The sequence below is a fragment of the Aquarana catesbeiana genome, linkage group LG08 (assembly GCF_042186555.1).
Source record: "Aquarana catesbeiana isolate 2022-GZ linkage group LG08, ASM4218655v1, whole genome shotgun sequence".
Classification (NCBI taxonomy): domain Eukaryota; kingdom Metazoa; phylum Chordata; class Amphibia; order Anura; family Ranidae; genus Aquarana; species Aquarana catesbeiana.
The window spans coordinates 43,865,794-43,885,559 of NC_133331.1; the positions used below are offsets into that span (position 1 = coordinate 43,865,794).

The 19,766-nt window shown below is 43.3% G+C and overlaps 1 protein-coding gene across 1 annotated transcript in view; it reads right to left on the reverse strand.

The window, feature by feature from the left end:
• The window catches only part of EDRF1 (erythroid differentiation regulatory factor 1), a 159,890-nt gene that overhangs the window by 109,488 nt on the left and 30,636 nt on the right, over window positions 1–19,766 (reverse strand). Inside the window, exons 8-11 of the mRNA XM_073595756.1 lie at window positions 16,388–16,499; window positions 14,199–14,346; window positions 10,004–10,112; window positions 7,881–7,992 (exon numbers count right to left, since the gene is read on the reverse strand). Coding sequence (XP_073451857.1) covers window positions 7,881–7,992; window positions 10,004–10,112; window positions 14,199–14,346; window positions 16,388–16,499 — 481 coding nt within the window. The remainder of the gene's footprint in view (window positions 1–7,880; window positions 7,993–10,003; window positions 10,113–14,198; window positions 14,347–16,387; window positions 16,500–19,766) is intronic.

Below are 19,766 nucleotides of genomic sequence, written 5' to 3' on the forward strand. Positions count from 1 at the left end.
CATTGCAGTGGCTTCTATCTCTAAGTGATTCTTTCTACAAGTGATATGCACTTCAATCTCTGCACTTCAGCGATTGCACGAAGCAAATAAATACAGCAATCTGCACTGGAAAGCAGCTAACAGACTGCAGGTGACCCTGTCTCTATTAAGCTCTCCTTCCACTCTGTAACATGCACTCTCTACCACTGCTTCTGACACTCCTCTCCTCTCTCCTCAAACTCTCTTACCTTCACCCCCCCTCTCCACCCGCCTGCTTATACATATCACCCTGCCTTCTGTCTTCCCCCTACTACTGCTCCTACCAACTCTCGCTCATTCTACATCCATACACTGATAAAACCTCCAGTACTCTGAGACATGCCCCTTCACATAAATCACAGTCCCACATTACCTCCCTCACCCTCCTGCTTCTCCTAATCTCTGGTGACATATACCCAAACCCTGGGCCACCATCATCTGTCTTTGCCCAACGCTCCCATCCCCCTACACCCTCTGGCAGGAGCCGCAACCCACAGAACTTGGTCTCTATTCCTCTTTCCAAAACCAGCCCCCCCTTTTCCTGTGCCCTGTGGAATGCACGTTCTGTCTGCAACAAACTCACCGCCCTCCACGACCTCTTCATCACAAATTCCTTTAACCTACTTGCCATTACTGAAACCTGGCTTCATGAATCGGATACTATTTCTCCTGCTTCCCTCTCCCATGGGGGCCTTCTCTGGACTCACTCCCCCAGACCAAGTGGACGGAAGGGAGGTGGAGTGGGAATCCTTCTAGCCCCATGCAGCACCTATCAGGTTCTTCACCCACCGCCCTCTCTGACACTCTCCTCTTTTGAGGCACACTGCATTCGTCTTTTCTCTCCCATTTCTCTAAGAATTGCTGTCATCTACCGGCCCCCTGGGCCGGTATCAGCCTTTCTTGATGACTTCTCTGCCTGGCTACCCTACTTTCTCTCTTCTGAAATCCCCACAATTATTCTTGGGGACTTCAACATCCCTGTCAACACTAACACTACTATTACTTCTAAACTTCTCAGTCTAACCTCATCGCTTGACCTGAAGCAATGGATACAGGCTCCTACCCACTCCAATGGCAACACCCTTGACCTTGCCTTCTCCTATCTGTGCACTCCGTGCAACCTTTCCAACAATCCACTCCCACTCTCTGATCACCACCTTATTACTTTTGCTCTCTCCTTGTCTTCCACCTCTTCTCCCTCCAACCGCCTAACAGTTACACGCAGAAACCTTCGCCACCTCAACCCTTCTCTTCTCTACTCTGCTACTGATCACCTCTATGACAAAATCTCCCCCCTGTCCTGCCCCAACCTAGCTACTTTCATCTACAACAGCTCACTGTCTTCCTCCCTAGACAAGCTGGCCCCCCTCACTACACGCAGAATTAGGCCCCGACTTCTACAACCCTGGCAAACAGATGACACCAGAAGTCTCAGAAAACGTAGCCGCGCTCTTGAGCGCCTGTGGCATAAGACTAAGAGCCAGGAAGACTTCACACAATATAAATCTGCCCTCCTAAAATACTACTCCTGCCTTCACACTGCCAAACAGACCTACTTTATCACACTCATCAACACCTTCTCATCCAGTCCACGTCAACTCTTCTCTACCTTCAACACTCTACTCTGTCCTCCACTGCCTCCACCCACCAACTCACTCACTGCCCAGGAGATTGCCAATCACTTCAAAACTAAGATTAATACAATTCACGAGGAGATCGCCAATGCGCAAAAACCTCCCCCATGCAACACCCCATGTCCACAGATACAATCATTACTTCCCTCATTCAACCCTGCTACTACTACTGAGGTTGCTAAACTTTTATCTAGCACTCATCTAACCACTTGCCCCCTGGATCCTGTTCCCTCGTAAATGCTACGCTCACCCGCTGACTCGATTCTACGCTCTCTAACTCACATTTTCAACCTCTCCCTCTCTTGTGGCATCTTCCCAAACTCTCTAAAACATGCGCTAGTCACCCCCATACTAAAAAAGCCCTCACTGGATCCCACCAGTCTCAACAACTTACGTCCCATCTCCTTACTCTCCTTCTCCTCCAAACTTCTTGAAAGACTGGTCTACAACCGACTAAGCGACCATCTGACCATGAATAAACTTCTTGATCCCCTTCAGTCCGGTTTTCGCCCTCAACACTCCACGGAAACTGCTCTCCTTAAACTCTCAAATGACCTACTAATGGCTAAAGCCAATGGACACTATTCTGTACTACTTCTCCTGGATCTCTCTGCTGCCTTTGACACAGTGGACCACCCCCTCCTCCTCAAAAAACTCCACTCCTTTGGTCTCCGTGACTGTACTCTTCGCTGGTTCTCATCCTACCTATCCCACCGCTCCTTCAGTGTCACTTACAACTCTACTTCCTCCTCTCCTCTTCCTTTTTCCGTTGGGGTCCCCCAAGGTTCTGTTCTCGGACCTCTCCTTTTCTCAATCTACACCACCTCCTTGGGTCAGTTGATTGCCTCCCACGGCTTTAAATATCATCTCTACGCTGATGACACCCAAATCTATCTCTCCACCCCCCAGCTCTCTCCATCTGTCTCCTCACGCATTACCAACTTACTAGCAGACATATCAGCCTGGATGTCACATCACTTTCTCAAACTCAACCTATCCAAAACCGAGCTCATGATATTTCCTCCCTTAGGTGCCACTTCCCCTGATCTCCCTGTCAAGATCAACGGCTCAACTATCAACCCATCTCCCCACGCCAAGGTCCTAGGTGTAATCCTGGACTCTGAACTAACCTTTCGACCCCACATTCTATCACTATCCAAAGCTTGCCGCCTCTGTCTTCGCAACATCTCCAAGATACGCCCCTTCCTAACCAATGACACCACAAAGCTTCTAATCCACTCCCTGGTCATCTCCCGCCTTGACTACTGCAACTCCCTCCTCATTGGTTTACCTCTAAATAGGCTATCCCCACTTCAGTCCATCATGAACGCTGCGGCCAGGCTCATCCACCACACAAACCGCTCAGCGTCTGCTACACCCCTCTGCCAATCCCTCCATTGGCTGCCACTCAGTCACCGAATTAAATTCAAGATACTAACTATAACTTACAAAGCCATCCACAACCTGGCCCCTAGCTACATCTCTAACCTAGTCACAAAATACCAACCTAATCGTTCTCTTCGCTCCTCCCAAGACCTCCTGCTCTCAAACTCCCTTGTCACCTCATCCCATGCTCGCCTCCAGGACTTCTCCAGAGCCTCCCCCATCCTCTGGAATGCTCTACCCCAATCCGTCCGATTTTCTCCTACTTTATCCACTTTCAGACGATCCCTGAAAACTCATCTCTTCAGAGAAGCCTATCTGGCCCCCACCTAACAACTGTACATTTATCTTCTCAATCAGCACATCACCCACAGTTATTACCTCTTGTATCTCTTGACCTTCCCTCTTAGATTGTAAGCTCTAAGGAGCAGGGCCCTCTGATTCCTACTGTATCAAATTGTATTCTATTTGTACTGTCTACCCTCAAGTTGTAAAGCGCTACGTAAACTGTTGGCGCTATATAAATACTGTATAATAATAATAATAATAGTAGATCTACTGATTACAGATGTGGAAATACAGGGCAATTTATGTTACAGCAATCACAGGTCAATTGCCTTCAGTATAAATAACACAAATAGGAAACATAAGGGGAATACAAAGACACCGAATTTCAAAAGAGCCAACTTCCCTAAACTACAAACCTTGCTAGAAGGCATAAATTGGGATAAAATCTTAAGAACAAAGAATACGGAGGAGAGATGGATTTGCTTTAAGAGCATATTAAATAAGGGCATTAGCCAATGCATCCCACTGGGTAAAAAATTTAAAAGAGCGAACAAAAGTCCTGGATGGCCTAACTCCAATATAAAAATGCATATAAAAGCAAAGGAGAAGGCCTTCAAAAGATACCAGGGTGAGGGATCATCATCAGACTTTATAAAGAATGCAACAAGAAATCTAAGGGTGCAATAAGGACGGCTAAGATAGAATATGAAAGACACATAGCGAAGGACAGCAAAAAAAAAATTCCAAGAAATTCCTTAAGTATGTAAACAGTAAAAAAGGGAGGACAGACCATATTGGCCCCATAAAGCATGAGGAAGGACATCTGGTTACAAAGGATGGGGAGATGGCGAAGGTATTGAATTTATTCTTCTCCTCAGTCTTCCCAAGGGAATCGGGGGACTTCAGTAACCAAAACTGCAGTATTTATCCTCATGACACATCACAGGAAGCACCTCCATGGTTAACAGAGGACAGAATTAAAATTAGACTCGGGAAACTTAACATTAATAAATCACCGGGACCAGATGGCTTGCACCCGAGAGTACTTAGGGAACCTCAGTCAAGTAATTGCCAGACCATTGTTCCTAATTTTTACTGACCGTCTACTGACTGGAATGGTACCAGCTGATTGTAGAAAAGCCAATGTAGCACCAATATTTAAAAAGGTCCCAAAATACATCCCTGGGAATTACAAACCAGTTAGCCTAACATCAATAGTAAGTAAACTCTTGGAGGGGATGATAAGGGACTATATACAAGATTTTAGTAATGATAACGGTATCATTATCAGTAAATCAGCATGGATTCATGAAGAATCGTTCTTGCCAAACCAATCTATTAACCCTCTATGAGGAGGAGAGTTGCCATCTAGATAAAGGAAGGCCCGTAGACGTGGTGTATCTGAATTTTGCAAAAGCATTTGACACAGTTCCCCATAAATGTTTACTGTACAAAATAAGGTCCGTTGGCATAGACCATAGGGTGAGTATATGGATTGAAAACTGGCCAAAAGGGCGAGTTCAGAGAGTGGTGATAAATGGAGAGTACTTGGAATGGTCAGGGGTGGGTAGTGGGGTCCCCCATGGGTTCTGTGCTGGGACCAATCCGGTTTAATTTGTTCATTAAGGACCTGGAGGATGCGGTAAACCAGGGCTCGACAAACCCGGGGCGCCAGGTCGCATTTGCGACTAGAATTAGCGCCCTGGCGCCTGGGGCGGCACAGCTGGGGTATCCTGTGTCCGTTCGACACCCACCCCTCCTGGGGCGCGATCGCGTTGGGCCGCGCCGGTAATTGAGGCCCCGGCTTTGCGGCCTACTGCAGTCCTATGGTTCCTTCTGCAATCGGGCGCCCTCTGGTGGTGGCCGTTGGTATGACAAGACATCCACCAATGCTAATGGAGCTTTCCCTACCTGTTTTCACTGCCTGCTCATCTCCTTCCCTTTACTTAGAACCCCCAAACATTATATATATATTTTATTCTAACACCCTAGAGAATAAAATGGCGGTCATTGCAATACTTTCTGTCACACCGTATTTGCGCAGCGGACTTACAAGCGCACTTTTTTGGGAAAAAACACTTTTTTTAATTAAAAAATAAGAAAACAGTAAAGTTAGCCCAATTTTTTTTATATTGTGAAAGATAATGTTACACCGAGTAAATTGATTCCCAACATGTCACGCTTCAAAACTTCATCCGCTCGTGGAATGGCGACAAACTTTTACCCTTTAAAATCTCCATAGGCGAGGTTTAAAAAATTCTACAGGTTGCATGTTTTGAGTTACAGAGGAGGTCTAGGGCTAGAATTATTGCTCCCGCTCTAACGATCGTGGCAATACCTCATGTGTGTGGTTTGAACACCGCTTTCATATGCGGGCGCTACTCGCATATGCGTTCGCTTCTGCAAGCGAGCTCGGCGGGACGGGGCGCGTTTAAAAAAATTATTTTTTCTCTTATATATTTTACTTTTTATTTTTACACTGTTTGTTTAAAAAAAAAAAAAAAGTGTCACTTTTATTTCTATTACAAGGGATGGGGCACATTTAAAATTTTTTTTTTTTTTCTTATTCATTTTAACGTTTATTTTTTCACTAAAAGAAAAAAAAAAAAGTCACTTTTATTCCTATTACAAGGAATGTAAAAATCCCTTGTAATAGAAAAAAAGCATGACAGGACCTCTTAAGTATGAGATCTGGGGTCAAAAAGACCTCAGATCTCATATTTACACTAAAATGCATTAAAAAAAGAAAAAAAAAATGCCTTCCGCCGATGAAAGTGATCTCGCTGCGAATCTGCTGCAGAGACCACTTTTATCTGAAAGAGAACTGCCGGCTCTTGAAGAAGATACCGGGGTTATGGTAGCTAGCTGCTACCATAACAACGGTATTTCTCTTCAAAGACAGGGCGTATATATTCGTCCTGCGGGAAGGAAGTGGTTAATTAAAATGAATTTATTATTTGTCATCTCCCTGCTTGCCCCCTTTCACATGGGCTGTCTGATCAGGTTCGCCTGTCAGTTTTTCAGGCGGACCTGATTGGACCCTTAGCGGGGATATGGCGGTCTTGTGTCCCTGCATGGCAGGAAATAAAAGCAGTCACATTCGTTCTAGTCGTCTCTGTGTAAATTTAGGATTGGTTAATTTTTATATTGAAAATAAAGCTTTGTCGGTCGTTTAAAAAAAAAAAAACAAACAAAAACCTGGCTCCTAACTTTTTTAGCTGGCTCCTAGATTCCAAGCAAATTTGTCAAGCCCTGCGGTAAACAGTTCAATCTCTGTATTTGCGGATGATACTAAGCTAAGCAGGGCAATAACTTCTCCGCAGGATGTGGAAACCTTGCAAAAAGATCTGAACAAATTAATGGGGTGGGCGACTACATGGCAAATGAGGTTCAATGTAGAAAATGTAAAATAATGCATTTGGGTGGTAAAAATATGAATGCAATCTATACACTGGGGGGGGGGGGGACCTCTGGGGGAATCTAGTATGGAAAAGGACCTGGGGGTCCTAGTAGATGATAGGTTCAGCAATGGCATGCAATGCCAAGCTGCTGCTAACAAAGCAAACAGAATATTGGCATTAAAAAGGGGATTCCAGAGATAAAACAATAATTATCTCGCTCAAGACTCAGGCCCGCCCGCAACTAGAATATGCTGTCCAGTTCTGGGCACTAGTCCTCAGGAAGGAACTGGAAATGGAGTGCGTACAAAGAAAGGCAACAAAGCTAATAAAGGGTCTGGAGGATATTAGTTATAAGGAAAGATTGCAAGCACTAAACTTATTCTCTCTGGAGAAGAGACGCTTGAGAGGGGATATGATTTCAATTTACAAATACCGTACTGGTGACCCCACAATAGGGATAAAAAATTTTCGCGGAAGGGAGTTTAACAAGACTCGTGGCCACTCATTAAAATTAGAAGAAAAGAGGTTTAACTTTAAACTACTTAGAGGGTTCTTTACTGTAAGAGCGGCAAGGATGTGGAATTCCCTTCCACAGGTGGTGGTCTCAGCGGGGGGGCATCGATAGTTTCAAGAAACTATTAGATAAGCACCTGAACGACCACAACATACAGGGATATGCAATGTAATACGGACATAAAAGCACACACATAGGTTAAACTTGATGGACTTTTGTCTATTTTTCGACCTCATCTACTATGTAACATCAGCATAAAAACAACAGGAGGCATCTGGATTTCAGGAGTAAGGCAAGTCATTTGTATGTTTTTTTTTTTACTGCTTTACTCCAGCAATCTGTAGTCGGGGGTGGGGGGTACGTGTAAAGAAATATTTTAACATAATCCCAGACCCCATATCCTGAAACCGAGCCTCAACCACCCCACATGGTGAACCTGGTTCACTGAGTACAGAAAGAAAAGATTCGTAACTCATTGTAACCAATTATCTCACAAAAATTAATTTCACTTGTTTGAGTGATGGTATGGTCACCATCCTTGTTTTCGGCTGCAGAAAGCCTCTTGGGCCATGGTGAAAGCTACAACTCCATGAACGGTGTTTAGCAAACTTGTTTAAATTTGAAGAAGCACCATATACATACCTGAGGATGTCTTCCTTTATCCACTAACTTCAGGCAGTTTAATAATAGTGTACGAATAGTTCCATAATGTTTCCTATTTTGCACTTTCTTCATCATCATATTACAAGCCACCCTAAGGAAAGACCAAAAAAAGATCACTGCAATGGACATAGCTGCCAGTAGATGGCATGAGAGTACACTTCTGCACAGCAGGCATAAACACACAGCATGTGAAGCTGCCCTGCAGTGGCTGTAGCGGGTTTCACATCGCTCCTCATCATGATGAATATTTTACAGAGCAGAATCCCAGAGAAGTTACAGTTTTATTTCCAAATGTACTCTAGGGAAATATCACAGCTAACACCGATTGCAAATAGATAAAGTGTTCAAAGTCATAAAGGCTTTCATTGATATTATTAGTGGAATAGGATTGAGGGATGGGTTTTAATTACCCAACTCATCAGCAGTTAATTATACTTCAGCGACTCTTAATATCCCGCTGAGACATAATGCTCCATACCACTTGTCAATTTCCCAGATCTGCACAGATATAAATATTATAACCCATTCCAGCACAGAGGGCTAGCTACATAGAGCACATAACAAAAAAAAACAACAAAAAAAAAAAAAAAACACTATAAATGAGGACCAACAACTCAAATCCACATTTGGCCATAAGAATCATACTATGCCGCTATGCACTGGTAGGGCTAAAGGCCAAGGGACTGGGTTATACAGTGCTGCCTGTGGAATTCCTTTCCCACCTTACTATACGCTCCTGGGCATAAACTGCATCTACAAAGCAAAAAACTAATGTAAAAACCTTTATTTTTACATATGTTTATGGGGCAGCCATCATTCTTTTTTAAATGCCCTATTACAATTTTTTTTTTTTTTACTTTACAAAAGCTGACTCAGAGCTATTAGAACTTGAGCTGTATACAGTAGAGAAGTAAATAAATACAACAGAAGCAAACGTCTTATTTTGTGGTTAAAATGCTTCTTTTATTTTAGTGACAGATCACACTGAAAGCAAATACTGTAGAAAGGAGACATTATGAGAGGTCTTTACTAGTTAAAAAAAGTTCTATCTATACTCAAAGGGCTCCCACAGGTGAACAAGGACAATGGAATAGCTTTATTACATCATTTCTGTAAATCACAGCCTGTCTTCATAAAAGGTGTGCAATCGCCCTTCTTCTCACCTGTGGAAGCCCTTTAACTGCCTAGAATACCTGTTGCTGCGTTTTGTGTGGAATAATTATCACACATTTTTTTTTACTCCCATTTATGTACTCTCTATAATATATAATGTATGTGCGCGCACACACACACACTATTCTACATTGCTATTGTAAAGTGCTTTAAATAACCGCCTTTTATTTTAACATTGATATTTTTGCTCCAGGACTTTGTATTAGGATTGCTGTGTTTCTCAGACCCTAGTAACAGATATATCAGAGCATTCGTAACACAGCTCTAACTGGCTCTGAAGAAGGGAGGGGGGGGGGGATTATAACGGGCATAGGTTTTCAGTGCATCTGAAGATTTTGAAGAGTGGCCCTCAACCAGAAGCTCATCCCTCAAAAAGAGCTCTCCCCTCCTCGGAGTAGACAAACATGTTCCAGAGCATCTAGGTCTTGGAACACCGTTTTTGTGGATGCCGTGCAGTAAAGATCAGGTCCTCTATTTTATTTCCCCCACTTTGTGGAGCCTGAGCTTAATGGTTGGTGGCTGTGGACCTTTCCAAGTAAGGGGAATACACGATTTAGCGGCATCAAGGGTATGGCGTACCACAAAAGTGTAACAATTCTTAATGGGGCTGTGATGTATTGTGAAGATGCATCGAAAAGAGATGTAATCCAATACAAGTTTGAGAAGAACTTGTATTGTATTCCATAGATGTAATGGTAGGAAAGTAGAGGTTGGCAGAGGTAGTATCTGTGTTATGTTCTTTCAAAGATGAACGTTTTAGTGTATTTTGGTTTCATGTTTGATGTGAATGAGAACATGGAGCTAAAGTTGGCCGGAACATGGAGTTCAGCTTTAATCTCACATAAAAGGTTAGTGATAAAAGGACAGCATGAGCAGACAAATAAGGCAAAAGACATCAGGAAAGATGCAACTGGTAAGAAAACACTTACTTGTAGAGGAGAACAGCCACTGGCATGGTGAATGGGTTCTGATATTTGTCCTCAGTTTCTTCACACAAAGTAGTGAGGTCATACAGTTTTACTATATCACTACCGCTGGCTGCCAAAAAAAACACAAAGAACACCACATGAAGGTCAGCCATCACACTGTAAGATACTAATAATCACAGCTGGAAGATATTTACTACTGACGCACAGTAGTACGAATGTGAACCAAATACTGAAAAAGCAACAACGGCAACAACTCTGATCTATTTGAAACACACACACACTATATATATATATATATATATATATATATATATATATATATATATATATATATATATATATATATATATATATATATATATATATATATATATATATATAGTGGCTTGCGAAAGTATTCGGCCCCCTTGAACTTTTCAACCTTTTGCCACATTTCAGGCTTCAAACATAAAGATATAACATTTATATTTTTTGTGAAGAATCACCAACAAGTGGGACACAATTGTGAAGTGGAACGAAATCTTTTGGATTTTTGAAACTTTTTTAACTAATAAAAAAATGAAGTGGGGCGTGCAAAATTATTCGGAACCCTTGCGTTAATACTTTGTAGAGCCACCTTTTGCTGCGATTACAGTTGCAAGTCGCTTGGGGTATGTCTCTATCAGTTTTGCACATCGAGAGACTGAAATTCTTGCCCATTCTTCCTTGCAAAACAGCTCAAGCTCAGTGAGGTTGGATGGAGAGCGTTTGTGAACAGCAGTTTTCAGCTCTTTCCACAGATTCTCGATTGGATTCAGGTCTGGACTTTGACTTGGCCATTCTAACACCTGGATACGTTTATTTGTGAACCATTCCTTTGTAGATTTTGCTGTATGTTTGGGATCATTGTCTTGTTGGAAGATAAATCTCCGTCCCAGGTCTTTTGCAGACTCCAACAGGTTTTCATCCAGAATGGTCCTGTATTTGGCTGCATCCGTCTTCCCCTCAATTTTAACCATCTTCCCTGTCCCTGCTGAAGAAAAGCAGGCCCAAACCATGATGCTGCCACCACGTTTGACAGTGGGGATGGTGTGTTGAGTGTGATGAGCTGTGTTGCTTTTACGTCAAACATATCGTTTTGCATTGTGGCCAAAAAGTTCGATTTTGGTTTCATCGGACCAGAGCACCTTCTTCCACATGTTTGGTGTGTCTCCCAGGTGGCTTGTGGCAAACTTTAGACGAGACTTTTTATGGATATCTTTGAGAAATGGCTTTCTTCTTGCCACTCTTCCATAAAGGTCAGATTTGTGCAGTGTACGACTGATTGTTGTCCTATGGACAGACTCTCCCACCTCAGCTGTAGTTCTCTGCAGTTCATCCAGAGTGATCATGGGCCTCTTGGCTGCATCTCTGATCAGTCTTCTCCTTGTCTGAGCTGAAAGTTTAGAGGGACAGCCAGGTCTTGGTAGATTTGCAGTGGTCTGATACTCCTTCCATTTCAATATGATCGCTTGCACAGTGCTCCTTGGGACGTTTAAAGCTTGGGAAATCTTTTTGTATCCAAATCCGGCTTTAAACTTCTCCACAACAGTATTACGGACCTGCCTGGTGTGTTCCTTGGTCTTCATGATGCTGTCTGCGCTTTCAACAGAACCCTGAGACTATCACAGAGCAGGTGCATTTATACAGAGACTTGATTACACACAGGTGGATTCTATTTATCACCATCAGTCATTTAGGACAACATTGGATCATTCAGAGATCCTCGCTGAACTTCTGGAGTGAGTTTGCTGCACTGAAAGTAAAGGGGCCGAATAATTTTGCACGCACCACTTTTCAGTTTTTTAATTGCTAAAAAAAGTTTAAAATATCCAATAGATTTCGTTCCACTTCACAATTGTGTCCCACTTGTTGGTGATTCTTCACAAAAAATTAAAATTTTATATCTTTATGTTTGAAGCCTGAAATGTGGCAAAAGGTTGAAAAGTTCAAAGGGGGCCGAATACTTTCGCAAGCCACTGTGTATAATATATATATATACACACACACACATATGAAAGAAGGTTCACATGAACAGAATAATATCAGTACAAAAACTACACTTTCAAAGTTATCCAGAAAGAACGTATTAAGCCATTTCAATTACTCTGGTTATTGTTGCATACATTTGCAGACACCAAACTGAGTTCCCAGCTAGGGAAGGTACAGCAACAGAAGCTTATGCCGCGTACACACGACCGGAATTTACGGCATACTTTGCCCGGCGGACTTTGTCGGACTTTCCGAATGAACGGACTTGCCTACACACGATCAACCAAAGTCCGATGGATTTGTAAGTGATGACGTACACCGGACTAAAACAAGGAAGTTCATAGCCAATAGCTGCCCTAGCCTCGGTTTTTGTCCGTCGGACTAGCATACAGACGAGCGGACTTTTCGACCGGACTCGAGTCCGTCGGATAGATTTGAAATTGAGATTTTGAATTTCAAATCTAAGTCTGTCAAACTTTTGAGAAAACAAAGTCCGCTGGAGCCCACACACGATCGAATTGTCAGACGAAACCCAGTACGCCGGACCAAGTATGCTGTAAAGTCCGATCGTGTGTACATGGCATTAGATATCTTTGCAAAGCAGCTGAAGACTTCCATTGCTGCTTTATTAGATTTAGTGCAGACACATACTGGAAGTCTTAGAATGCCTTGTAAAGCCGATGTCTGGACTTCTGTTGTTGTTGCTGTACCTTTAAGGAGAAAAGGGGCTTCCTCCAGGATGAGCTTGCTCTCTGTTTGTGCACTGCTGTATACCAAACAGCCATAACCACTTACAGGTAAAGTGAACAACATGGATCTCATAACGATGGCATCTGAACATGGGTGGGATAAATTAGGCAGCAAGTGATCATGTCCTTGAAGTTGATGTGTTGAAATAAAAATAAAAAAAAATATGGGCAAGCATAAGGATTTGAGCAACTTTGACGTGGGACAAATTGTAATGGATGAATGTCTGGGCCAGAGAATCTTCAAAACTGCAGCTCTTGAAGAATGTTTATAGAAGTGGTCCAAGGAAAGAAAACAGGTGACCCAACAACAGGGTCAGGGGCGGCCAGAGTTCACTGATGCATTGAGGGGGGGGCGAAGAGCTATTGTAGTTTGCCGAAATAGTTCATGGTGGTTCTGATAGAAAGGTGTCATAAAACACAGCATCACATTTATTGCATATGGGCCGAGTAGCTGCAAACTGGTTAGGGTCTATTGATCAGTGTCTACAGTCAAAAGTATCTACAATGGGCACATGAGCATCAGAACTGTACAATGGAGCAATGGAAGCTTGGTCTGATGAATTCAAGAATGATTTGAAGCACACAGCAATGAGTGAGATGTTGACATGGCCTCCAAATTCTTCATATCTCAATACAAATCAAGCATCTTTGGGATGTGCTTGAAAAAACAAGTCAAATCCATAGAGACCCCACCTCACAACTTAGAGGACTTAAAAGGATCTGCTACTGATGGCTTGGTGCCACATACCACACTTTACCTTCAGAGGTCTAGTGGTGTCCAATGCTTCGATGGGTTATGGGGAGGGGTCATAATATTATGACCACTCACTCATTATGGCTGGTTGGTGTATATGATCCATAACTGGGATCTCAGTGCAGAATTATAAACAAAACCGGAGGTACCCTGAGGTGGCTTCAGATTAACCGCTGTGCGTGGTAATCTTCCAATAGTTACCATAGCCCCACATAAAACTATCCACTTTTTTTTTTTTTTTTAAATAAACACACATCACACAGCAAAAGTATAGTTTGATCTAAATGCCATTTTAAATTTACTAATGCTGTGTGCACTTAGTTCCTTTTTTTATATGAAATGATCCACAAATTGTATCAATATATAAACTACATTTCCAAATGTGCAGTTTGAAATTGGTTATTTGTGCCACACGTTGCTGATGCCAATGAAATAAGGGCAGGATATGAAAAATACAACAAAAAACAAAGTCACACCCCTGCTCCCAGGACTCTGCTGCAGGTTTACTTAGTCATTTTAAAAACCACATAGAAAAATGGGACAACCAGCAACATATACTTGGTACCCTGATGGACAGGAGGCATTAAAGAATAGTTTAATGAAATTTATTTCAGGATTATCAATCAAGCAAAAGCCTGGGAGCAGACAGAAGAACAGCCATAGTATTCTTGTAATGTAGTACCTTTAAACAGCCAGTAGGTGTGGCCTTCTTTGGTGCAGTTAGACTTCAGAAATGACAGGATATTCTGTGCTATGTCTTTAATCACCTTTGTGGAAAAGTTGGAGTTCTCCAGATTTGGGATATCTTCTGTTTTAATCATCTCATATTTCTGTAAAGATAAAAAAACAAAAAAACAAAAAAAAAAAAAACAAAAAAAGTTAGGCTATCTTTGACAGGGAAATGTAATTGGCGTATATCCAGCCAAAACAAACCGGGAAGGGAATAGTAGTACCTCTATAATACTTTTACTGCAAACGGGGGATCAATTAGATATATTTCTTCTCATGTCCTGTCATGTGGCATGCGTTTCACCAGACAGAAGTGGGGAATAATCTTCAGGTACACAGCATTAAAAAGCTGACTGAAGTTCTAGGTTTCCCCTACTCTACTTAAGGAATTAAAAGAAGAAGGGGATTATATTTACCCGTCTGCCCTGCCTTTGATCTTTTCAATCTTAAAAAGCAAATAAGCACCTGATACTGATGACAACCATTTTGTCAGGCAAGAAGTGAAGCAAAATCTCCAACAGCAACATATATACAACCAAGAATGCATGTTTGTAACATTTTTAATATCCATATAATATACACAGTATCTCACAAAAGTGAGTACACCCCTCACATTTTTGTAAATATTTTATTCTATCTTTTCATGTGACAACACGGAAGAAATGACACTTTGCTACAATGTAAAGTAGTGAGTGTACAGCTTGTATAACAGTGTAAATTTGCTGTCCCCTCAAAATAACTCAATACACAGCCATTAATGTCTAAACCGCTGACAACAGAAGTGAGTACACCCCTAAGTGAAAATGTCCAAATTGGGCCCAAAGTGTCAATATTTTGTGTGGCCACCATTATTTTCCAGCACTGCCTTAACCCTCTTGGGCATGGAGTTCACCAGAGTATTACAGGTTGTCACTGGAGTCCTCTTCCACTCCTCCATGACATCACGGAGCTGGTGGATGTTAGAGACCTTGCGCTCCTCCACCTTCAGTTTGAGGCTGCCCCACAGATGCTCAATAGGGTTTAGGTCTGGAGACATGCTTGGCCAGTCCATCACCTTTACCTTCAGCTTCTTTAGCAAGGCAGTGGTCATCTTGGAGGTGTGTTTTGGGTCGTTATGTTGGAATACTGCCCTGCGGCCCAGTCTCCGAAGGGAGGTGATCATGCTCTGCTTCAGTATGTCACAGTACATTTTGGCATTCATGGTTCCCTCAATGAACTATAGCTCCCCAGTACCGCAGCACTCATGCAGCCCCAGACCATGACACTCCCACCACCATGCTTGACTGTAAGCAAGACACACTTGTCTTTGTACTCCTCACCCAGTTGCCGCCACACATGCTTGACACCATCTGAACCAAATAAGTTTATCTTGGTTTCATCAGATCACGGGACATGGTTCCAGTAATCCATGTCCTTAGTCTGCTTGTCTTCAGCAAACTGTTTGCCGGCTTTCTTGTGCATCATCTTTAGAAGAAGCTTCCTTCTGGGATGACATCCATGCAGACCAATTTGATGCAGTGTGCGGCGTATGGTCTGAGCACTGATAGGCTGACCCCCCACCCCTTCAACCTCTGCAGAAATGCTGGCCACACTCATACATCTATTGGACTAGTGGAACATGTCCTGTTAAACTGCTGTATGGTCTTGGCCACCGTGCTGCAGCTCAGTTTCAGGGACTTGGCAATCTCCTTATAGTCTAGGCCATCTTTATGTAAAGCAATAATTCTTTTTTTTTCAGATCCTCAGAGAGTTCTTTGCCATGAGGTGCCATGTTAAACTTCCAGTGACCAGTATGAAAGAGCGAGAGCGATAACACCAAATTTAATACACCTGCTCCCTATTTACACCTGAAACCTTTTTTCACTTAGAGGTGTACTCAATTAGACATTAATGGCTGTGTGTTGAGTTATTTTGAGGGGACGGCAAATTTACACTGTTATAGAAGCTGTACACTCACTACTTTACATTGTAGCAAAGTGTCATTTCTTCAGTGTTGTCACATGAAAAGATATAATAAAATATTTACAAAAATGTGAGGGGTGTACTCAATTTTGTGAGATACTGTAAAATGCATGTTTGAGCTTGCCCTCTTCCAAAGCATTAATATAATTGTACGTAGTGTATAAACAGTTCACATCTTACCTGTACGATGCCATTCACATGGAAGCACATGACAAGTTCTGGTACGTTACAGATCAGATTATCCAGCCAGTAATCAATCCCAGTCAGCACATTGATTGGTTTATTATTGTCCCTAAAATCACAACATCCAGTTTAAGATTTTACTCGTGAGAAAAGAAAACTTGTCAGTCTGTGGCATAATACATTGACATCAAAAGCTTTCAAGAGAAAAGCAATGCCAATGAAAAATAGGATTTTTTAAAACAGCTTACCTGTAAAATCCTTTTCTTTCAAAGGACATCACGGGACACAGAGCCACAGTAATTACTGATGGGTTATACAGGTATCACTGGTGATTGGACACTGGCACACCCTATCAGGAAGTTCAACCCCCTATATAATCCCTCCCCCTTGCAGGGATACCTCAGTTTTGTAGCCAAGCAATATAGTGTATTAGAAGAGGGGCGGGACCTCTGTGTCCCGTGATGTCCTTCGAAAGAAAAGGATTTTACAGGTAAGCTGTTTTAAAAAATCCTATTTTCTTTCTCGAACATCACGGGACACAGAGCCACAGTAATTACTGATGAGATGTCCCAGAGCAATGCTACCTGAGGGGGGGGAACCACGACCAAGTAGGGTGCAATCAGACCTGAGGACCCTGTACCGCTGCCTGCAGCACACTACGCCCAAAGGCGATATCCTCATGCCTTCTCACATCCACCTGATAGAATCTGGTGAATGTATGAACTGAAGACCAGGTTGCGGCCTTGCAGATTTGAGCCATAGAGGCCCGGTGATGCACTGCCCAAGAAGCACCAATAGCCCTTGTGGAATGTGCCCTGATCTGAAACGGAGGAATCTTCTGTTTCAAACCGTAAGCTTGAATGATCAACTGTCGAATCCATTTAGAAATGGTAGCTTTTGACGCTGCCTGTCCTCTATTGGGACCCTCTGGCAGCACAAACAAAACATCCGTCTTGCGGATCTGAGTAGTTGCCCCTAGATAGGCCTTAACTGCTCTTACTACATCCAACGAATGTAGAGATCTCTCTTCCGGAGAACAGGGATCTGGAAAAAAGGAAGGTAGAACAATGTCTTGGTTTAAATGAAAATCAGAAACCACCTTCGGTAAAAAACTAGGATGAGGGCGTAGTACCACTCTATCCTTGTGTATAATCAAATAAGGCTCCTTACAGGAAAGAGCTGCTAATTCTGATACTCTTCTAGCAGAAGAGATGGCCACCAGAAAAATTAATTTCCTTGTCAACAAGACCAAAGGAATCTGACTTATTGGTTCAAAAGGCCGTTTCTGTAACACAGCCAGGACCAAATTCAAGTCCCAGGGGTTTAGGGGCGCTTTAACCGGAGGATTAAGACGCATCACAACCTGCATAAAGTTTCGGACCAAAGAATGCGAAGCAAGTGGCCGCTGAAATAATACTGATAAAGCAGAGACCTGGCCCTTGATGGTACTCAAGGCCAGCTTCATCTCTAATCCCATCTGTAGAAAATCAAGGATTCTACCTATGACATATTTCCTGGGATGCCAACCTCTGGATTCACACCAGGTTATATAAGCCTTCCAGACTCTATGATAAATCATCCTGGAAGCTGGCTTCCTTGCATTAATCAAGGTAGATATGACAGGACCTGAGAGCCCACGACTCTTAAGAACGTGGGTCTCAATAGCCAAACCGTCAAATTTAGCGTTTGTAAGGCAGGATGGAACACTGGACCTTGAGATAACAGGTCTGGGCGTACCGGTAGGGTCCACGAGGAACCCACCGTCATCCTTACTATTTCTGCATACCAAGTCCTTCTGGGCCAAGCGGGGGCCACCAGAAGTACCGACTTCCTTTCCTGCCTGATCCTGCGAAGGAGTCGTGGTAGTAGCAGAATAGGCGGGAATGCGTAAATCAGTGAGAACCGATGCCACGGAACCACCAACGCATCCGTCCCGCATGCAAGAGGATCTTTTGTCCTCGCCACAAATCTGTCTATCTTTTTGTTGAATCGGGATGCAAAGAGATCTACATCTGGAACCCCCCATCTTTGGCATATGGCCCAAAAGACGTCGGGATGCAGAGACCATTCCCCTGGAAGTAACTGCTGGCGACTTAGATAGTCCGCCTGCCAATTCTCTATTCCCGGGATGAAAACTGCCGATATGCATGGCACATGCATCTCTGCCCAGACTAAGATCTGGTTCACCTCTTTTTGAGCAGCTCGGCTCCGGGTGCCTCCCTGATGATTGACATAAGCCACTGCTGTGGCATTGTCGGACTGGATCCTGACCGGACAACCCTGTAGCCTGATAGTCCAGGCCTTTAGAGCTAGATGTATCGCCCGGATCTCCAGAATGTTGATGGGTAAGGTCCTCTCTGTCTTGGACCATACCCCTTGGACCGCAGCCTGTTCCAGAACTGCTCCCCAACCTGACAGACTGGCATCTGTTGTTACCACCGTCCAGGTAACCGGTAGAAAGGATTTCCCCTTCTGCAGGTTTTCGGGTATGAGCCACCAATTGAGGCTCTGACGCACTACATGCGACAGGTGCATCGGAAAGTCTAATGCCTGAACCTTCTTGTTCCAGGTCGACAGAATACTGTGTTGCAGCATTCTTGAGTGAAACTGAGCATAGGGAACTGCTTCGAATGAAGACACCATCTTCCCTATTAGCCTCATACAAAGGCGGACTGAGGGACCCTTCTTGGTCCTTACTGTCAGAATCAGCTCTCTCAAAGCAGTGATCTTTGCCTGGGGTAGAAATATTTTCTCCTGGCTTGTATCTATAATCAGACCTAAATACTCCAGTCTTCTTACTGGTTTTAGGAAAGACTTTTCTAAGTTGAGGATCCAACCTAGGTGTTCTAGATACCTGACCGTGGTCCTCAAGTTTCCATTCAAAGAGGCTACCGACCGGTCTATCAAGAGCAGGTCGTCTAGGTATGCTATGACAGCTATACCCTGAGCCCTTAATCTGGCCAGAGGAGGAGCCAAGATCTTTGTGAACACTCGAGGTGCAGTGGCTATCCCGAAAGGCAGAGCCACAAACTGGAAATAGCGCCCTCCTACCTCGAAGCGCAGAAACTTCTGATGAGCAGGAAAAATGGGCACATGCAGATATGCATCTCTGATGTCTATTGATGCCAGAAATTCTCCTCCCTGCAGGGTGGGAACTACTGTTCGAATTGATTCCATGCGGAAGGATTGAATCCTTAGGAATCGGTTCAGATCCCTTAAGTCCAAAATGGGCCTGACATCCCCATTTGGCTTTTGGACCGTAAAAAGGTTGGAATAGAAGCCCAATCCCTGGTCCTTTGCGGGAACTATCATAATGACCTCCTGCGACAAAAATCGCTCTAACGCTAGAAGGAGTGACTGCCTCTTCTCTGGGTCT